This window comes from Diabrotica virgifera, chromosome 2 (genome assembly GCF_917563875.1).
Source record: "Diabrotica virgifera virgifera chromosome 2, PGI_DIABVI_V3a".
In the NCBI taxonomy this organism is placed as follows: Eukaryota; Metazoa; Arthropoda; class Insecta; order Coleoptera; family Chrysomelidae; genus Diabrotica; species Diabrotica virgifera.
The window spans coordinates 279,582,273-279,605,676 of NC_065444.1; the positions used below are offsets into that span (position 1 = coordinate 279,582,273).

Consider the following 23,404-nt stretch of genomic DNA (forward strand, 5'->3'; position numbering starts at 1 on the left):
AGTCAATAGAACTTCTGTATGTATCCTGACGGTTAACAGAGGTGACGGTTAATGGAGAGACGGATAATCGAGGTTCCACTGTATATTCAAATGGGAAATAAGCCACAATTTTACCTAAAAATGATTTTTAGGTAAAATTGTGGCTTATTTGAATTTTATTTATTGTGGCTTATTTCCCATTTGAATATACTTGATTATACAGGGTGTCCCAAAAGTAGTGGAACGGTCGAATATTTCGCGAACTAAACATCGGATCGAAAAACTGAAAAATACGTGTTCAATCATTTTCAAAAATCTATCCAATGACACCAAACACCAACCCCCACTACACCCCCTGGAGGTGGGGTGGAGGGTAACTTTAAAATCTCAAATGGAAACCCCTAGTTTTTCTTGCAGATTTGGATTCGTTACGTAAAAGTAAGCAACTTTTATTCAAGACATTTTTTCGAACTGTGGATAGATGGCGCTATAATTGAGAAAAACGATTTATCCTGATACCATAGGTAAATTATAGAAACGGTCTAATATCTCGAGAAATACACATCCAAATGAGAAACCAAAAAAAAGGTTTTTAATACTTTTCGAAAACCTATCGAATAACACTAAACATGAGCCTCCAACCCACCCTCTGGAGGTGGGGTGGGGGGTAACTTTAAAATCTTAAATAGCAACTCCCACTTTTTATTACAGATTCGGATTCGTCATGAAAAATTAAGCAATATTTATTCGAAACATTTTTTAGAATTGTTGATAGATGGCGCTTTAATTGGAAAAATACGATTTATTAGCGCCATCTATCAGTAATTTTAAAAAATGTTTCGAATAAATATTGCTTAATTTTTCATGACGAATTCGAATCTGCAATAAATAGTGGGGGCTGCTATTTAAGATTTTAAATTTACCCCCCACCCCGTCTCCAGGGGGTGGGTTGGAGGGTCATTTTTGGTGTTTATCGATAGGTTTTCGAAAAATATTAAAAACCTATTTTTTGGTTTTTCATTTGGAAGTGTATTTCTCGAGATATTAGACCGTTTCTATAATTTACCTATGGTATCAGGATAAATCGTTATTCCCAATTATAGCGCCATCTATCCACAATTCGAAAAAATGTCTTGAATAAAAGTTGCTTACTTTTACGTAACGAATCCAAATCTGCAAGAAAAACTAGGGGTTTCCATTTGAGATTTTAAAGTTACCCCCCACCCCACCTCCAGGGGGTGTAGTGGGGGTTGGTGTTTGGTATCATTGGATAGATGTTTGAAAATGATTGAATACGTATTTTTCAGTTTTTCGATCCGATGTTTAGTTCGCGAAATATTCGACCGTTCCACTACTTTTGGGACACCCTATATAAAGATTAAGATAACGAGTTTTCAGTAGTAATTGCACGAGAGCTCTAAAATTATCGATTTGTTTCCCGAGTGACATTTTGACAGTTTTAATTTCACGACCCGAACGGGAGTGAAATTATGTCAAAGTGTCACGAGGGCAACAGTCGATAATAATTTTAGAGGTCGAGTGTAATTCGCTGAGATTATTTCATGAATTAAACTGTTTTTCAAATAATTTTAACTAATATTTTATTGATATCTTCGCCTGAATATTTGCTAAACCTGTTCCTGGTGTTCTCTTTGACAAGTTGTAAAATATTAATTGTCATTAATGTCATTGAATGTTCGTTTTTGCGTAGTAACGATGGGCATCTGACGTAATGCTTGACGACGAGATATCAAAAATTATCAGTAGTAATTGCACAAGAGCTCTAAAATTATTGAATTTTTCCCTCGTGAGACTTTGACAGTTTTAATTTCACGAGCCGAAGGCGAGTGAAATTTTTTCAAAGTGTCACGAGGGCAAAAATTCTATATTAATTTTTAGAGATTGAGTGCAATTTGTTGCGATTATTTCATGAATAAAACTGTTAAAAACCAAAATTGTATTGTAATTTATTTATGTAAGTACAAATTAGTACAATTAAACACACAGTTGTTATAAATATTTTACGGTTGAAAGTCATCACTTTTATAATTTTTAAAACATTAATTGTCATTAATGTCACTGAATGTATTTTTTCATAGCATCAATGAAATAATCAGTAGTAATTGCACAAGAGCTCTAAAATTATCGAATTTTTCCCGAGTGACACTTTGACAGTTTTAATTTCACGACCCGAAGGGGAGCCTAATGACAACAAATTTGAGTAAAAATGAAGCATTATTTTCTTATTTATTCTTACTGTCGTGTGATATTCGTAAAATTATTTTTTAATACGTATATTATGGATATTTTCTTAAATGTGACAATTGTCAAAACGAGGAAACTGGTTGCCATTAAACAGAAACAATCTACTTAAAAAAATTGTATCGGTAATTTTTTACAGCAGAATTAAACACGTGATCAAATATCTTACTATTGGGACCGTGCAAGTTCGGCAAAGCGACCTCTATTTCTACGCTCTGTACTTTTATTCGCACTTTTAATTATATTGGCCAATTATATTAGTCCTGGTTGCTGGATAATTGTCAAGACCATAGTCCAAAAAAATAATAAGAAGAAAAAATAAGATACAGGTTATGTTTAGCAAACGTAAACAATTGTATGTAGTAAATAAAATCAGTTATTAAAATGCAGTACTGCAAGCAAAATACAATTAATTAAATTTACCTTTATATAATAATTGCATATCATATCAATATTGTGGAGCAATATATAATTTTTCTGCGTCAATGACAGAAGGTATGAAATATACGTCAATTTGACAATTTCAATTGACAATATGAATTATTATTTAAGATAGTTGCAATATTTCTCCGCGACTCGCGCACGGTCGTTTCTCGTTTCCCTTTCCAAGTACTTGCACACCGCGAATACGATTGGAAGTTAAAATCATCAAACAATAATCACTGTAATTTTTATTTCTGTAGCTTTCTATTGGTCAGAATCTCCTATGAATGAAATAATCAAAGAAATTGAGTTTAAATTATCGATTTGTAAAGTCTTTAATCTTTGAACTATTTATCAAGTAACCAATTTATTAAAGTAATGTTTTGTTTTAATTGTTTTAGTGCATTTTTATGGTATGGCTTATGCTTCCTGGAGATATGAATGGTTCAGTAATCCTCTACCGTAGAGTAATCAAGCCTTACTTCTTAAAACACCAGGGTGAAATCGACGGAGTTGTTAACAAAGTGAAGAATACAGTTAAAGACACTGGTAAGATATTTTTCTACTCTTTTAATGTCATTATTATGAAGACCATAATGTAACAATCCATCCCTTAAATATATTCAGCACTACCTGTTATAAAATAGATCTCCAACTTAATATTTTATTATCGTTAAGTTAAAGTAATATATGTCACTAAAGGACTAAGGCAGGGATGCTGTGTATCGCCACTATTATTCAATATATTTATTGAGTCCTTAGACAATGGAAGAAGAAGTGCAATGAAATGTGACTATCGATAAGACATACGATAGTCTGCATGCTACACTTTGCAGATGACCAAATTGTAATTGTAAAGGACAAGGAAGATCTTGAATATATGGCAAGGAAAAGAATACAGGAATATAGAAAATGGGGTCTGTAGGTAAATACCAAAAAAATACAATATCTATTGCGTGGGAAGGGAAGGAACCGAGTACCTTAACCTGGAACAGGAAATAATTGCAAGCTGCAATGAATATATCTGGGAATAAAAATAAACGCGTACATGACAAAACGAAAAAAATATTAAAGACAGGTAAAGGGAAGACAGGTGATTCGATATAGTGGCTATTTGCTCTGAACCCTTTTTCTTCGTTGGAGGACTGTAAAAAGCCAACGAGGGTATTCAGCACTTTTCGTGATGTCCTATCTTTTTTGCACAATGGTTTCTGCTGTAGGAAATTCACAAGGTTTAAAGATGGTTTGATAGGTTCTTTATTTCAGCGCATTCCACAGCACTAAGCGAACGTAGATTCCACAAAAATATATTTTTTCTCGTTGAAATTATTTGATAGATATGATATTTAATTTTCTGACTGTTGCTCTGGGTTACCGATTCCAAAAACTACTCGTCCCCCGTGAAATAGTATACGTACTTGTTTTACTTTAATTTATATTGACAATTTAAAATATTTTATACAAATTAGGATCGAACATACCGCCGCCCTTGAAGTTATATAGGGATACACTTCAATAAAGAAAGGTAGTGACTAATTACTTAAAAATCGGCTCGCTTAGGCTGTGGCTTGCAGAATTACAATGACTTATTATACAATACTTATACATACATACCTAAATACTACATAAATGAAAGAAAATTTAAAAGTAGTTGTTTCGGTTAAAGTAAAAAAAAAATAAAAACCGAATGTTTATTGTTCATGGGGTAACGGGCACAGTTTAGTAATGCTACGTTTGATAGTTCCATTTGGGGTAGCGACGCTCACGACGCGCACAAGTCCGTCTTTGCCAGGATGAAGAGCACTTATACATCCACGGGACCATTGATACGGAGGAAGACCATCATCCTTCAGGAGCACCATCTGTCCTTGTAATTTGGCCGTGTCTTTGCTATATCTCCACTTTTCTCGTTGCTGCAGAGTATGCAAGTATTCATTTTTCCACCTCGACCAAAAGTGCTGCATCATACGCTGCAAGAGCTCAAATCGGGTGAGCCGGTTGATCGGAAAATCCTCATAGTCTATAGCAGGAACCATGTTAAGCGGATGACCAATGAGAAAATGGCCTGGAGTCAGCACTTCCATATCATTGGGATCGTTGCTCATAGGAAACAGGGGTCGAGAATTTAATACACCTTCAATCTGAACTAAAAGAGTATATAATTCCTCATAGGATAAAGGATTGGAATTGTTTATAATACGGTACAAGTGAGTTTTTATTGATTTTATGGCACTCTCCCATAGCCCCCCAAAGTGTGGAGATCTGGCAGGAATGAAATGCCATGTTATTTTATTTTCTTGAGAAAAATCTCGGATGGCATTTGTTTTTAATACATTATATATACCTTGCAGCTCGTTGTTAGCTCCAGTGAAATTTGTACCATTATCTGAATACAAATCGGTGCATAGACCTCGTCTCGCAACAAAACGTCTTAAGATGCTCAAGAAGCATTCCGAAGTTAATTCACTAGCTAATTCAATGTGAATCGCTTTAGTAGTTAAACAAACGAATACGCAAATATATGCCTTAGTAAACCGACGATTTCGAAATTTCGATTCCTTAAGTTTGAATGGTCCAGCGTAGTCGACGCCAGAGCGCGCAAAGGGATGAGAGATATTGACTCGAGAGGGTGGTAAATCCCCCATTAAATTGTCCATGGGTTGAGCATTGCTTCTAAAACATGGAATACATTTACGAAGAACATTTCTGACCACATTTCTACCGTTTAATGGCCAAAAGGATTGTCTGACGAAGGATAGCGTCGCCTGGGCTCCAGGATGAAGGTTTCGCTTATGCTCATAAAATATAATTAATTCTGTCAGAGGATGCTTATGTGGAAGTAAAACCGGATGTTTAGCTGAGAATTGGATAGAAGCGTGTCTTAAGCGACCTCCCACCCTGATTATGTTTAGGTCGTCAAGGAATACGTTCAGAGAGCTTAATTTGCTGGAAGGTTTGACTTTACCATGAGACTTTAATTGGTGAATATCCTCAGGAAAGCTTTCTCTCTGAACGTGTCTAACAAGATGATGTGTGCTTTGGACCATCTCCGTTAAGGTGAGATCTCCAATTATCCGGAATTCCCTTGAAGTCTTGGCGTTGTAGATAAATCGAAAACAATAGGCCAGAACGTTCCGAAGTTTAGTATAACTAGAATATCTATTAACTAGTGAAGATATTAAGATTGAATGAGATACTTGAGATGATAGAACAATAGATTTTGGATTAAGTTCCATTAAATCGAGATCAGGAGTATGAGCTGTGAAGTTCGATATATGATTGTTTGAGGGCCAAGTATCCTGAGATTGCAACAAAAATGAAGGTCCATGCCACCATAAATCACATTCATGCAATTCGGACGGACTAGCTCCTCTAGATATTATGTCGGCAGGATTTACATTGGAGGGTATATGATGCCACTCATCTATTTTTGTCAATTGCTGGATTTCGGATACACGATTGCATACGAATGTTTTTAAAGTGCGAGGTTCAAGACCCAACCAGCATAGAACAATTGTGGAGTCGGTATAGAAATAAATTTTTGAGAAAGTAAGTTCTAAAGATTCGATTACGTTTTTAGTTAGGCGAGCAAGAGTAAGTGCTCCACACAATTCCAGTCTAGGTAGTGAAATAGCCTTTAACGGAGCAACACGTGATTTAGCGCACAGTAAATTGCTAAGTATACGACCATGTATATCAATAGATCGTACATATATGCAAGCTCCATATGCATTTATTGAACTATCGGAAAAGCCATGTAGCTCAATGTAAATAGTATCTTTCGTGGTGACTTGACGAGGTATATTAAAAGAATTAACGAGAGTAAAGTTGTCTATAAACGATTTCCAGATCTTATAGAGTTCGACAGGAATAGGATCATCCCAGTTAAGTCGCTGAATCCATAATTTTTGCATTAGAACTTTTGCTTGAACGATCATGGGCCCAAGGCAACCTAGAGGATCAAAAATAGAAGCTATGGTTGATAGGATTGTCCTTTTTGTAATAATGGATGGATTTGCTGTTATCCTTGTATTGTAGATAAATGAGTCAGTTAAAGAATTCCACGATATGCCAAGAGTTTTACTGTTTGGTGAATCTGTTATTATATATTCTTCTTTGTGATCGTCTATATTTATATCTGATAGCAGGGCCGTACTGTTTGATGAAAATTGTCTTAGATTGAAGCCATAGGAACTTAATATTGAAGTTAAGTTTCGACGAAGAGAAATCAAGCCTTGTTCAGTTGAAGCACCTGTGACCACATCATCGACATACGTATCTAGGTTGAGCTTACGACTTTCTTCAGGAAATGTAGCCAAAGAATGTATAGAAATTTCCTTTAAGCATCTAGTAGCTAAATATGATGAGCTTGCCAAGCCGTATGTCACGGTGTTTAACTGATAGATGGTAATTTCTTGGGAAGGATCATTTCGCCATATCACGCGTTGAAGGTTACGCTGTGCTGGTTCGACCAGTACTTGTCGATACATTTTGGCAATGTCACCGGTAAATACGAAGTTGTGCTGTCTAAATCGTAGCAATATGGAAAAAAGATCGCTTTGAACAACAGGGCCCACCTTGAGTGTATGATTTAGTGATATGCCGGTAGAAGTGGGACACGAGGCATCAAAAACGATACGAGTTTTAGTGGTAAGACTATCATTCTTTTCGACAGCATGATGAGGCAAATAATACAAAGGAGAAGAATCAGGTTCAAGATCCGAAATTTTAGACATGTGTCCAAGCTCGATGTACTGTGACATAAATTCGCAATAGGCTTGTTTTAGAATGGGATTTTTCTGAAGCTTCCTTTCGATTGATAGAAATCGTTTAAAAGCTATGTCATAAGATTTGCCTAGTTGTGCAATTTGAGGTTTAAGAGGAAGACTCACTTGAAAACGTCCAGTGTCGTCGCGAATTGTGGTACATTGAAAATGGACTTCACATTCTTCTTCTTCCTTAGTGTATTTAGAAGGAATCGTAATATAATTCTCTTCAATTTTCCAGAATTTTTCGATACAGGCCTGAAGAGGATCGGCCGATAAAAGAAAGCAAGAACTGGGACCAGAATGGTAGCAATAAGCTTGTGAAGGAACTGGGCCACTAACTACCCACCCCAATTTCGTTTGTTGTAAAAATGGTTGACCTTTATTACCCTTTATTTGTCCAGAACCCATGAGATTAAAAAATAAACCTGCACCAATGAGTAGGTGTACTTCAGAAGGATCGTAGAACTGAGGGTCAGCTAATGTGATATTATTGGGTATATTAATATAAGAAGGGTTGATTGAATGCTGTGGTGTTAGATCGGTTATTTGATTAATTACGAGAGCAGGCATTTTGAAAGTGAAATCTCCGTTTAAAGATTTTACTTCTAATTTTACACGTTTAGTAAGTGAAGTTGTAACGTGATTTATACCTGTTATAGGTAGGTTAACATGTTCATATGGAAGATTTAGTTTCTCAAATAGTTCTTGAGTAATAAAATTGGATTGGCTTCCACTATCTAAGATGGCTCTGGCCAGTGTGGGTTGCCGATTTTTGTCAAATGTTTTTACTACAGCAGTAGCTAACAGTATGAATGAATTGGGATTTTGATTAAATGAATATAAGTTACAGGATGTCTCTGGTTGTCTAGAAGTGCTAGGATTATTTTGATGAGATTGGGGAAGATTAGATGTGGAAGATATATGGTTTTTATTATGATTTTGCGACTCGGATTGAGTTCTATGTAAAAGGCTATGGTGTTTATTTTGACAAGTCTTACAAAAGTAGCTAGATTTACAATCCAAAGTTTTATGTCCGGACCTTAAGCAATTGGTGCACAGATGAAGCTCCTTTGCTTTTGCAAAACGGTCCGGTATCGGCATGGCATGAAACTTAGAACAAGAGTAGATAAAATGGTTATCTGAGCATAAACTGCACCTTGGTGGCACTTGAGCTAATGCGGTAAGGGTTGAAGATTTGTCAGATGACTTGACATTATGCCAATCTCTTTTATGAGATATCTTTTGGTCGCATTTTTGTTCAACAGATTCTAAAATTTTACACCTTTCTGATAAAAATTTTAAGAAGTGTTTCACATCGGGAGATTGCTTTCCTGCTGAGACTCTTTCCCATTCTTTTCGAGAATTGATGTCAATTTTGGATGTTAAAAGATATATTAGAATGGTACTCCACTCGAAAACGCGTTCCCCTAAGTTTTCCAAGGATTTGAAATGGTTGACGAAAGTGTCTAAAAGTTTTCTCAAGGAACGAGACGACTCATCTTTAGTAGGACTTAGCTCGAAGATGGATTTGACATGAGCATGAATAATTGCCCTTTTGTTTTCATAACGGTCGCACAATAGATGCCAAGCCGCTTCATAATTTGCTTCGGTTGCGGAGAGTGCTCCAATAATTTGAGCGGCTTCTCCCTTTAGACTGGATTTAAGATAATAAAATTTTTCGATTTTATGAATAGTAGGATTGTTCTCAATAAGTGCCTCAAAGGTTTCTTTGAAATTTGTCCAATTTTCATATGTGCCAGAATATATGGGCAAAGGGATTGGTGGTAAATATGAATTAAGACGATGAGAGTTGAGCATTGGCGAAGATGACATGGATGAAGATGACCCATGAATGGGTGGTTGCTCCGTTGATGTGGGATTGAGAAGTAATGTTGCTTTAGCTACTAAGGCATAATATTTGCTTTCGAACTCTCCTCGTTCATCATCTTGATTGCCGAGGTTAGAGGTTGTATCAAATAAACAAATACGTTCAATGTCACACTGTACCTTTTCAAACTCAACAACTAACTCCTTTAAGGCATCCAGACGCGCTTGTAATTCAAGACGGATTGTGTCAGATAAAGGAGTTACACATTTTTCAAGGAAAGTGTTAAAACGAGTCACTGTGGATTTAACAGTGCCACGACGAGCTACAAGATGTTTAAGGTCTTCAGCACTAGCCATTTTTATCAATTAATTAACGCTAATAGGTTTGAGAGAAGGTTATAAATTTACTGTTTTGTGGAATATACTAATTAATAAGAATATTGCTAGCTATTAGTTGCAGTACCAAGTTAAAATAAGTAGATAAGCTAAGTAAGCAATAAAAAATAAATTGTTGAAGATGTGGATTAGGTATAAGGATGATACGGCTATGTTGGGCCAAATATTAATAATGCTTAGGATGTCTTTATTATAAGTAAATTGATTTTAAATGCGTTGATTATATTATAATTAAACGATATTCCCTTCGATGGGTGCTGCTATGGTAGGCTGGTTGTTGTATATTATGTATTAATTAATATGATTAATATTGTAGATTATTATACAAATAATATCTGATAACGTTTATTTCAATATTTAGATATGTTAATTAGCTTAAAGAAGTAAGTTTTTTTTTTAAGATATAAATCCAAAAATTATAATTTGTTTTTAAAGAAATGTGCCAAATGTTTAATATTTTGTATGATAAAGTAGAAAGAATATGAACTAAAACAAAACCATATGCCAATAAATTATATACTCTCAAAGCAAGATTAAAATAAGTGAATCAAATATTCTAACCTTACTTCTCGATGCTGCAAGCTGTAGGTACCAAATTCAGACGAAGGGATCGATGTTTTCTTCGGGTGTCAAAAAATCCGGACGAAGTAGACCAATGTTTGCTCTGAACCCTTTTTCTTCGTTGGAGGACTGTAAAAAGCCAACGAGGGTATTCAGCACTTTTCGTGATGTCCTATCTTTTTTGCACAATGGTTTCTGCTGTAGGAAATTCACAAGGTTTAAAGATGGTTTGATAGGTTCTTTATTTCAGCGTATTCCACAGCACTAAGCGAACGTAGATTCCACAAAAATATATTTTTTCTCGTTGAAATTATTTGATAGATATGATATTTAATTTTCTGACTGTTGCTCTGGGTTACCGATTCCAAAAACTACTCGTCCCCCGTGAAATAGTATACGTACTTGTTTTACTTTAATTTATATTGACAATTTAAAATATTTTATACAAATTAGGATCGAACAGTGGCAAAAAAATATAAGAACAGAATAAAAAACGAATTTACAACGCAATATTAAAAGCAGTATTAACTTATGGAGTTGAAGTCTGGCAATTAACCAAGAAGTACAACGCTAAATTTCTATCTACCGAGATAGATTTTTGGAGGAGGTCGGCAAGAAGAGAGGACATTAGACAACAAAAGGGAATATAGACCAAGAGGCAGCGCTGAAAAATCTCTTTGAATTTACTAAAGCTAGATTTTTCACAGTTGATTACTGTGAGTGTGTAGAGAAACATACTGCGGTCGTTCAAGCGAAACGTAGAACAGGGGTTACTGAGAGGGTATCAAGTTGCTTTCCTACGAAGGTAATTAAATCCATTTACTAAGAATGAAAATTAGTACACACATTCTAAATTAAATATAAATAAAAGTTATTATAGTCGGTGAGCTGTATGACGCGACAGAGCCGGTCGGTCGGCCCCAATAGTCGATTAAGCAAATGAAGCATTTTGTCTCGCAATTTTTTCGTCCAGCATGGATTTACTTGAGATTTTCACAGAAGGTAGGGAATAGTCCAAGGATAATTTTCTATATCATGCCGCTATCATACGCTAAAACCTTGGGGGTGGGAATTTTTTATTACATTTAAACCATGTAATTCGATGGAAAAAGTGATTCTAAGAAAAAAATGTTTTTTGCATTTTCTTCGTAAAACTAATATTTTTCGAGTTATTCGTGTTTTAAAATAACAGTTTTTCGACGAGAAAATCGACTTTTTAAAGGGTTTTTTTTAGAATACCTCAAAAACCTCGAAAAGTTTCTTCAAAAATGATTTTGTAGGATTTTTAAAGAGCTATAAGACTGTGTAAATTAAATTCCGTAAGATCCCTTAGTTTTTAATTGGGGCGGGTTTAAAGGGCTCGAATAAGGGGGTTGTACAATAAATATATTATACACGGCTCACTAAAATAATTAGTTACGCCCCTGTACTACTGATTACTTAAAATTCAAGTAGTATTTATGTAACCTTTCTGGAAACTCCAGGTTATTGTTGAGACTCGCATTTGAACCCCTCGCCGGGGCAGATCGTCAAAAGCTTCCTAACGAGAATCATCTCTAATCTATCGACGCTCCCGCTATTCGTAAAAAGGCCGCATTTTACCGGCTTTTTTTGCTATCGTTTTATACCGCTCAGATAATTCAATCTGCTCAGTATTATCGACGATGATTTATTTAGCGTATTAGTGAGTGCCTTACAAATGAACCAAATGGATTATGGAATTCAATCAGAGCTCTGATGTGACACGTCATCAAGGAATAAAACTGTAAGTACTCTACATGTATGTGAACATAACTTATTAGTCGTGATACTGTATGCATTTTGAACCATATACCTCTCGTAGCAAATATTCTTTGTGCCATTTATGCAGATAATACTTTAAATTACATATGAAAAATCGTTATCTACTCTTAACCAGCTTACCTATGGGAATATACTCTATAACCGTACAATAAGTATAGGTTACTATTGTTAAGGATACTTTACGTATTGCCTAAACATTTCTGTTCCATCGAGCCGTATCATATTAATTATTTATTAATTAAATCCTCAAGGTCCTTCGTATTTGCATATTTTGATAATCTCTATTCTGAGAATAACGGTTTTTCATTTATAGTGTCTTTCTGTTGCATTTGGAAATTTCCAAGCCACGCCGCCCCGGCACAAAAATAAAATATTCCTCTCTTTCTGCACTCAAATTCTCAGTATTTAACCCAGCACGTCTCTACAATAGCTGGTAGGTTGTTAAGCCCGGTCTACACGTGCAATTTCAGAAACTACTTGCTTTGTTCAAATAAAGGAGTCGTTTTGTTTGTATGAAAAAATATTTGCATATATTACATTATTTTATTTTCGTAAATATATTTTTCTGTTTATAGTATACAAAAAGTGTACTCATTTCTTGGCTGATAGTACGGGTGTTATAATTTTAACATTGTTTGTTCAACCTTTTGATTTAAATTAAATTTATAATTTTGAATCCGATTAAGCCTGGTTCACAGGTTACAAAAATTATTAAAAATAATTTTGTTTTCTTGCATAAATTGTAAGTTTTTGCTACATTTAGCTTCGCTTAAGCTCATTTTACACTTCTAGAAAACTATAGAAAATAAATAATTGTTTTTTCCTTCAATTTAATTAATTTAAATACTTGTTAAGGGTGTCTCACACTTGCTGAAAAATACCCATTTTGGAAAATTGCATATATTTTGAAATTTTATAGTTTTGCATTTCATATACTAATCTGCGCTCATACAGGGTGATACTATTAAGCCAATCTCACACTATTAAACGTGTAATATATAATATATTGTACATATTCTCTCATTTTCGCATCGATTTATAGGTTTAGACATTTGCAAATAATCTATCTAATCTCACATTCTCGCAACATGGCTGACCGATCAAAATATAACCGACAGAGGCTCACCGCAAAACTTGATATAACCAAGTTGGCTGATTCGGTTCCCACAACTCTTAATTCTCTAAACAAATATAAAATTCGTGAAATAATTTCACAACTCAAACATTCTTACGGACTTTTCCGCGATGCTCAAAATGTGCTGGAGACGATCCCCGAGGAACCTACCCCCTCTACTGATTCCTCTGTGGTTTTTGATAAATATTTGGATACAATTTCTCTATTGGAAGAAAGGTTAGAGGTCATTGAAAGTTCTAATGTGACTGCTACCCCCTCCCTCCAATTTGACCCTAATTCTTCTCTAACCTCACAGTCTATGGCTAGGCAACGAACAGTAAACCTCCCTCGTATTCAGTTAAAACCATTTACTGGCTTAGTTACTGAATACAATTCATTCATTGAGACCTTTGATACAATAATAGGATCTGATACTACATTAAGTGATCTGGAAAAACTCATTTACCTCAAAAGTTTTCTAACTTCCGAGCCTTTGACGCTTCTCGAGCATATCCCACTCACAGGTGACAATTACAAAATAGCCCGGGATAACCTGACACAAAGGTACGCCAACTCTAAATCGCTTATCAAAACTCTCATCTCTCAAATTCTTGATGCGCCTCCTATTTCTGGAAACGCAAATCACTCACAATTAAGAAATTTTCATACGGTCATGTCAAATAATTTCAAGGCCCTATTGAACTTGAATAGGCCCCCTTCAGATCTCTTGCATTTACTTCTCATACATATCGCTACTCAGAAACTCGACGCACCTACCATTAGGGCTCTTGAGTTCCAATCCGGTGGTAGCCAAGCTACCCCTGATTTTGTCCATTTTCTAGGGGAAATCGAGACACGCGTTGTTCATCTTGAGAATATTCAATCTCAATCAAAACCAAAATCGACTACTACTTCCAGACACTCTTTACACCTAGCCTCAGACACTTCTACCAGTAACCTTTCGCCTCGCTTAGGTCCTAAGAAATGTTCCTATTGCAACGACTCTCACTCGATCTACTCTTGTCCTCAGTTCAAGCAGTTGAATTCTAAAGAACGTTTTAGTTTTGTCAAACAAAATAAATTTTGTATTAATTGTCTTGGGTCTCACATGCTCGATCAGTGTAAATCCAAATTCTCTTGCATAGTTTGTAAATCTCGTCATCACACGTTGCTCCATTTCGACAAAACGGGTCATAGTAACCCTTCCGCGGCTGTTGGCCAACACAACTCAAATAATCATAATAAAACCGCTATCTCAAATAACTCCCATACACAGGGTAATTCACAACAGGGGCCCTCACATGTTAGAGCTCCTGAAACGGAAGTTAATCTTCAAAATTCGACTCCACATTCAATGGCTCTATCTGCAGCCTCGCTTGATAATCATTTGGTGTTATTAAGCACACTCCAGGTCTATCTTGTCGCTCCTAGCGGCAAGAGGGTCTTCGCAAAGGCACTCTTAGACTCGGCCTCACAGGTTTCATTTATTAGTGCTGACCTCGTAAAGGAACTGTCACTCACCACTAGAGATGGAAAATTACGGATCAATGGAATTAACTCCACCTCATCCTCGTCTCAATCTATTGTAGATACAACAATTTTCGCTGTCGCTAACGACGTTCCTTTTGACATCTCGTGCTCTGTACTCCCAAAGATAACAAATCCGCTTCCTCAAATTTCTATTTCGGCGAGCAAACTAAACATACCCTCAGAGATACCATTAGGTGATCCGATGTTCCATGTAACATCCCCAATTGGTATCCTGCTCGGTGCAGACCTGTATAACGATATCATTCAACCTGAAATAATTCGTTTGGGAAAAGGTCTTCCCGTTCTTCAACGCACTCTACTCGGGTACACGATATCAGGGTCAGTTCCAGACTTTGCTCTTAAGTCGAAAAATACTAAAAAGGCTTTGGAATTTTATTCAAACTCTCTCGTTACTTGTTGTTCTCATAACACTCCTTCCGCCGTAAATGAGCCGGTAGTGTCCAACGAGGAACTATCCGATCATTTACAAAAATTCTGGGAGCTGGAAGAAGCCGCTCCTCAGAACACCGATCTCATTAATGATCACCCCGCTGAAATTAATTTTGTAAAACATGTTAATGTTCTCCCCAATGGACGATATGAGTCCACACTCAATCTCAAACTCCCTATCGAAGATATAGACATGGGAAATTCGTTTCTCTCGGCAAAAAGACGTTTTCTCAGTCTCGAGAAACGTTTTCAACTCAACCCTGATTTATTGGAAAAATATCAGGACATTATATCGGAATATCTCAATAACGGACAAATAATTCAAGTGCCGTTAAAAATGCTAAATGACTCAGGTAAACCTAATTACTTTCTCCCTCACTTTCCCGTTTTCAAATCCAACTCTACTACTTCCACTCGTATAGTTTTCGATCCAAACAATAAATCGTCTACGGGAATCTCCCTCAGTGACGTCATAGACAAAGGTTATGTCGTCCAACATGAACTTTTTGACATTCTCGCTAAGTTTCGTCAGTTTAAATTCGCACTAGTAGGCGACATCAAGGCTATGTTCCTACAAATCGCCATTTGTCCCACTGAAACATTTCTGTTAAATTTTCTCTTTAGGGACAATATTCAGCAGCCTTTACGGTGCTATCAATTTCAAAGATTACCCTTCGGGCTCCCAAGTAGCCCATTTATCGCTCAAAGAGTTATCAAGCACATCGCTGACAACAACAAACATACCCACGAACTTGCTACTAGTGTTCTGCAAGAATCTATCTATATGGATGACCTGATCAGCGGTGCTGACAGTCTTCATGAATTAAGTTGTCTTTTCGAACAATTAACTTCTTTGCTAGAAACCCATGGTTTCCTCCTCCACAAGTGGAACTGCAGTTCTTCAGAATTTCTGTCTCAACACAATTTAAATCCCGTCTCTGAAGTCAGTCTTAACTTCACGGGATCTGATAAAGTCTTAGGCATATTCTGGGATTCAGAACGCGACCACTTTTCGTTTAAAACTCCTATCTTCAAATTGGCTAATGTTGTTACTAAACGTACTATTCTCTCCTACATTGCTACTTTGTATGACCCGCTAGGATGGTTATCCCCTGTCCTTGTGAACGCTAAGCTCTTGATACAGGAAATATGGTCCCAGAAATTGGACTGGGATCAACCCATTGACTCACCCATCATTATGAAAAATTGGCAAAACCTCTTATCGACATTCAAAACTATAGAAGAGGTCAAGGTACCTCGATGCTTACTTTTACAAAAGAAAGTTGTTGATGTTCAATTAATTATTTTCACCGACGCATCGGAAAAAATATACAGCACTTGTGTGTATCTCAAAGCGACATACTCAGACTTTTCTGTATCGTCGCGGCTTATCGCTTCTAAAAACAAAATTTCTCCGCTAAAAAATAAACTCACCATCCCCAAATTGGAACTTTGTGGAATAGTGTTGGGAGTCACTCTGGCTCATAGACTTTTTCACATCTTCAAGAAAAATTTGAGTATATCTTCATCTCATCTCTTTGCTGACTCTACAATTGCCTTGTCTTGGATACTTTCTAAAAAACACATTTGGAACATTTTTGTACAAAACAGAATTCAAAAGGTCAATTCCTTGTTGGAAACTTTTCCTTGTGATTTCCATTTCGTCAGAAGTCACGAAAACATCGCTGACCCCGCTTCCAGAGGGATAAATGTCTTTGATAATCCCCAGACCACCGAAGACTGGTTATGCGGACCTAGCTTTATTAGAGACAATCCCATCGATTTTTCTCTTCATCAAATTCCTCATTTTCAGGATGATCTTCCTGAATTAAGGAAGTTAGTTGTCTCAAACATAGCAACAAATCACGAACTCAACGACACCTTTGAAAATCTATTCGCTAAATCTTCTTCTTTTCGTAAAATTCAAAGAATTGTCGCTTATCTTTTTAGATTCATCAGTAATATTAAAAAGAAAATAAATAACTCTCCACGAGATACGGATATATTGACGCCACCCGAAATGGAGATCGCTGATCACGCGATCATCAGGTATATCCAAAGTATCTACTTTAAAAAAGAGATTCTTGAATTGAAAAATGCTAAACTCGTGACCAATAAAGCCATTCGTAAACTCAACCCCTTCCTACAACATAATGATGGGCTGATTCGTGTGGGAGGACGTCTCCGACACGCCCCCATATCGTATAATCAAAAACACCCCATTCTACTTCCTTCTAAATGTCGAGTTGTAGAACTAATCTTGACTCAAGCTCATCATAAGTTATTACATTCAGGCGCGCAAACAGTACTTTCGTATGTCAAAATGAAGTACTGGCCAATTGACGGATTAAGACAGATTAAACGCTTAATTCGTAAGTGTGTAAACTGTTTCCGATTCATGACACCCAATTCTGTTCAACAGATGGCAGATATGCATCCCGATCGTGTACTCCCCACTAGACCCTTCCAAGTCGTCTCAGTGGACTATGGGGGGTTCTTCTTAATTAAGTCCTCACATTTGAGGAAGGCACCGCTTTACAAAGCATACGTAGCCTATTTCATTTGCATGAGCACTAAATGTGTTCATATCGAACTCGTCACAGGATTAAGCGCAGAAGCCTATATTCTTACTCTGAAAAGGTTTATTGCCAGAAGATCCACGCCCAGTATTATTTGGAGCGACAATGCCACAAATTTCCATGGGGCAAAAAATGAAATGCGCGAATTCTATGATTTTTTCTTAAATCAAAATAATTCGGAACAGATTAAGGAATTCTGTACTCAAAACTCCATAACTTTCAAGATGGGTGTTCCCCGCAACCCCCATCAATTCGGCCTCCATGAGGTAGGAATAAAGAGTGTGAAGTATCACCTCTATCGAATTATAGGAAATTCCCACTTCACCTTTGAAGTGTTTAACACAGTATTATGCCAAATCGAGGCTATTCTAAATTCGAGACCCATCACTAGGATGTCGTCTGACGCCAATGACTTCGCTTTCCTATCTCCAGCTCACTTCTTAGTTCAAAGAAGTTTAACCGCGCCCCCTGAACCAAGTGTTTCAGAGATACCTGAAAATAGGTTGAATCTTTTTCAGCGTATTAGTAAAATTCAACAGCAATTTTGGAAATTGTGGAAAAAAGACTATCTTTGCCTCCTGCAGCAAAGAAATAAATGGACCGACCCTACTGACCCTGTCAAGATCGGGGATTTGGTTCTGTTGAAGGAGGATGGTACTCCTCCACTCTTATGGCCAACTGCCAGGGTAATAGATGTATTGCCTGGTAAGGATGGTCTAGTTCGTACTGTCAAGATTCACACTACTCACGGTGATTTTCTTCGTGGTATTACGAAAATCGCTGTGATTCCCCTGGAAGATTAAAATCTATCCCTAGGGGGAAAACTTATCGTTTTCCTCCATTTTATCGTTGTTACCCCTTGTGTATATAAACTCTAATTTCTTCAAACATTTCTTATCGTTGTGCACATCTTTGCCAATCCCCTCTCTTCGAGGTGATATAGGCCATCTCTCTCGCCTGTCGCCCCCGGCAATATGTACAATAAATATATTATACACGGCTCACTAAAATAATTAGTTACGCCCCTGTACTACTGATTACTTAAAATTCAAGTAGTATTTATGTAACCTTTCTGGAAACTCCAGGTTATTGTTGAGACTCGCATTTGAACCCCTCGCCGGGGCAGATCGTCAAAAGCTTCCTAACGAGAATCATCTCTAATCTATCGACGCTCCCGCTATTCGTAAAAAGGCCGCATTTTACCGGCTTTTTTTGCTATCGTTTTATACCGCTCAGATAATTCAATCTGCTCAGTATTATCGACGATGATTTATTTAGCGTATTAGTGAGTGCCTTACAAATGAACCAAATGGATTATGGAATTCAATCAGAGCTCTGATGTGACACGTCATCAAGGAATAAAACTGTAAGTACTCTACATGTATGTGAACATAACTTATTAGTCGTGATACTGTATGCATTTTGAACCATATACCTCTCGTAGCAAATATTCTTTGTGCCATTTATGCAGATAATACTTTAAATTACATATGAAAAATCGTTATCTACTCTTAACCAGCTTACCTATGGGAATATACTCTATAACCGTACAATAAGTATAGGTTACTATTGTTAAGGATACTTTACGTATTGCCTAAACAGGGGTGTTTGCTGGTAAATAGAGGTTTTAAACAGTTATATCTCTCTAACTATTCACTGTAATGAAAATCTATGCACAGGGTAATTTTAGTCATTAAAAAGCTACAATTTAGTAGTTTATAATTTTTTTCATATTTTCAGTATTTTCGGAGATATTTTGAGGTAGAAGGTGAAATAACCAAATTGCAAAAAATCAATTTTTCTTTAAACTCTTTTTCCAAAATTAGGTATTTTAAATGGGTCAAACGCCTTGAGTGTATTGACAATATAAATATAAAAGGAACTACAGAAAGGTGAAGACCAATTTTGAATTAGGAAGATAGTTAGGGGGTTGTTTTCACTGATTTTTTCGTAAAGAAAAGCAGGTACCGACATTTTTTTGATTATAAGTCGCTTAATTTTCATGCTAGAAACTTTTTATTATTTTTTTTTTTTGAAAGGTGTAATTGTATACTTGAAAAAAGATTCTTTAGGTTTTCCTCTAAAAATGCAAATTTTTCCCATTATTTGGCTTTAGTCCTGTCGCCAGGGGGGTACAACGGCCTCCTGTATTCAGATGGACTTACCCAAGTTTTTTTATGTATTTTGACCCGTAGAACATGAATTTTTTGGGTAACAGTTGATCCGGATGTCGATAAGATTGTTATAAACAAAGAAGTTGAGGAATTACATAACAGCGATTTCTCGCAAAACAAAACATGTTTTTGTATTTTTTGGGCCATTCTAACCAAAAAGTGTTCCTACAATTTTTTTCGTACGATGCATAGTTTTCGAGATAAACGCGGTGGAACTTTCAAAAAATCGAAAAATTGCAATTTTTGTACCCGAATAACTTTTGATTAAAAAATAAAATAGCAATTCTGCTTACCGCATTTGAAAGTTCAAGTCAAAGTATATCGGTTTTAGTTATTTGCATTGCTAAAAATTTATTATTTTATTGTTAAACAAAAGTATAAACACCTAGTGCTGGAGTGATGTTTTCAATGATTTCTCATTTAAAATCGAACGAGTAGGTAGAGTAGGTACAAGTGCAAGCGAGGCTATTTCTACGTAGCATGCATGTAAACGCATGTATTAGGCACGGGAAACACTATGTGTTTATAGCTTTTTTTAGCAATAAACACATAAATTTTTAGCAATGTATATATTCGAAACCGATAGAATTTGACTTGAACTTTCAAATGCAGTAAGCAGAATTGCTATTTTATTTTTTAATCAAAAGTTATTCGGGTTCAAAAATTGCAATTTTTCGATTTTTTGAAAGTTCAACCGCGTTTATCTCGAAAACTATGCATCCTACGAAAAAACTTGTAGAAACATTTTTTGGTTAGAATGGCCCAAAAAATACAAAAACATGTTTTGTTTTGCGAGAAATCGCTGTTATGTAATTCCTCAACTTCTTTGTTTATAACAATCTTATCGACATCCGGATCAACTGTTACCCAAAAAATTCGTGTTCTACGGGCCAAAATACATAATAAAAACTTGGGTAAGTCCATCTGAATACAGGAGGCCGTTGTACCCCCCCTGGCGACAGGACTACTTTGAATATTTCAAATTATGCATTTGACGAAAAAAGCTAACCTTTAACATGCCGTATCTCGGTTTGTATTGGTCTTAAAGATATTATTGGAAAAGAATTTGGTTTGTGTTTCTACTAAATGATACAATTTTGATATCTACAGATTTTTTGATTAAATGCATATTTTTCGAGGTATTCTCAAAAAAAACCTCTAAAAAAGTCGATTTTTTCGTCGAAAAACTGTTATTTTCAAGCGCGAATAACTCGAAAAATATTAGTTTACGAAGAAAATGTAAAAAACATTTTTTTAGAATCACTTTTTCCATCGAATTACATGGTTAAAATGTAATTAAAAACTCCCACCCCCGAGATGGGATGGCAACTACGCCTAGCGTATGATAGCGGCATGATATAGAAAATGATCACTTTACTATTCCCTACCTTCTGTGAAAATTTCAAGTAAATCCATGCTGGACGAAAAAATTGCGAGCCAAAATGCTTCATTTCCTCAATCGACTATTGGGGCCGACCGACCGGCTCTGTCCCATCATACAGCTGACCGACTATAATAACTTTTATTTATACCTGGTGTCCACTTATATTTTCCCCCATTTTAACTGCCTATAACTTCTAAACGGCTTAAGATAGAAATATGCGGTTTTCGCTGAAATGTTTTATTTTAGTAAAAGTTTTGTCTGAATGGACTGAATTTTTTATATCGCTTTCAAATACGAAAAGAAAAATGGCGGATTTTTGAAAAAAACGTTGTTGACTTTTTTTTAATGGAACACCCAGTATATTTTTTTGTAAAGTGAAAGAAAGGTCATTCACCTATCCAGCGATATAAAGTTTTTTAAAATCGGTTGTCAAATCACTGAGTAATTAATTTTTAAAATGAGCGGTGCAACGTGGATATCACATACCTAAATAACATAACTAAGCAAAATGATATTATGTTATGTGATTTCCACATTGCATCTTTCATTTTAAAAATTATTTGCTCAGTCATTTGACAACCGATTTTAAAAAATTTAATATCGATGGATAGGTAAATGGCCGTTTTTTCAAGCTACAAAAAATATACTGGGTGTTTCAATAAAAAAAGTCAACAACGTTTTTTTTCCAAAAATCCGCCATTTTTTATTTAAAAGCGACATAAAAAATGGTCATTTACCTAAAAACTTGAAAAAATGGTCATTTCCCTATCCAACGATATAAATTTTTTTAAAATCGGTGCTCAAATGACAGCAATTAATTTTTAAAATGAGAGATGCAATGTGGAAATCACATATTATGTTGTTTAGGTATGTGATATCCACGTTGCACCTCTCATTTTAAAAATTAATTACTCAGTGATTTGACAATCGATTTTGAAAAACTTTATATCGCTGGATAGGTGAATGACCTTTTTTTCAATTTACAAAAAAATATACTGGGCGTTCCATTAAAAAAAAGTCAACGTTTTTTTTAAAAATCCTCCATTTTTTTTCGTATTTGCAAGCGATATAAAAAATTCAGTCCATTCAGACAAAACTTTTACTAAAATAAAACATTTCAGCGAAAACCGCATATTTCTATCTTGAGCCGTTTAGAAGTTATAGGCAGTTAAAATGGGGGAAAATATAAGTGGACACCCGGTATTTAATTTAGAATGTGTGTAGGTACTGATTTTCAGCCTTATTGAATGAATTTAATTACCTTCGTAGGAAAGCAACTTTGATACCCTCTCAGTAACCCCTGTTCTACGTTTCGCTTAACCGACCGCAGTATGTTTCTCTACACACTCACAGTAATCAACTGTGAAAAATCTAGCTTTAGTAAATTCAAAGAGATTTTCAGCGCTGCCTCTCCGTCTAATAGAAAGAAGAATCATAGATGACGTCGAAACACAACAGCTAGTATGGTACGGCTACGTAAGACGAATGGAGGAAAGAAGAATTCCCAAAAAAGTGTTGAGAATGAATTCCCACAGAAAAAAAGAAAATGAAGAAAACGAGATGAAAACTGCCACAATAGAAAGGAGTGGCGATTAGGAACAGAAAGGCGTTTAACGTTATAAAACTGGTTTACTGTATGTAGTAATATAGTATGTAATTTGAGTGTCATTTATATCATCACTAATATAATGTCTTTTTTTTTAGTTAACAAAGTGTCGGAAAAAGCAGAGTGAAAATAGCCAACATCGAAAGGTCTGAACTTTTTTCCATTGATGGAATGTTTTATTTATATAAACTGGATATTATCCATATTCTAAGATATTTATATAAGCCAAGTACTTTATTGGTATTGTTGTGATTATATATAATCTCATATGAATGGTATTAATTTTTAAATATATCCCAATTATTGAAGGCTTAATTTTTTTAAAGAGTTTTTGTAAAATTGTTCAATATTTGCTTAAGCACTTGTTTAAACTACTTGAAATTTTAAAGGGTACTTTTTAAAGATATAAACTATTTTGAGACTTTTTGGGCACCAAATAAATACAATTGTTCAATAAATATGTTTCGGTTATTTTCGACCTTAACCAAATCACTTGTTCTTTCTTTTTCCCATATACTCTGTCAGTCATCGGGTTTATGTAAATCAT

General features: G+C 35.6%; 1 protein-coding gene across 1 annotated transcript in view; it reads left to right on the plus strand.

Moving 5' to 3' along the window:
• LOC126880653 (receptor expression-enhancing protein 5-like) overlaps positions 1-23,315 on the plus strand; it is a 51,446-nt gene extending 28,131 nt beyond the window's left edge. Inside the window, exons 3-4 of the mRNA XM_050644695.1 lie at positions 3,066-3,213; positions 22,956-23,315. Of these exons, the coding sequence (XP_050500652.1) occupies positions 3,066-3,213; positions 22,956-22,984 (177 nt within the window). The 3' untranslated portion in view covers positions 22,985-23,315. The remainder of the gene's footprint in view (positions 1-3,065; positions 3,214-22,955) is intronic.
• Positions 23,316-23,404: the final 89 nt, after the last annotated feature.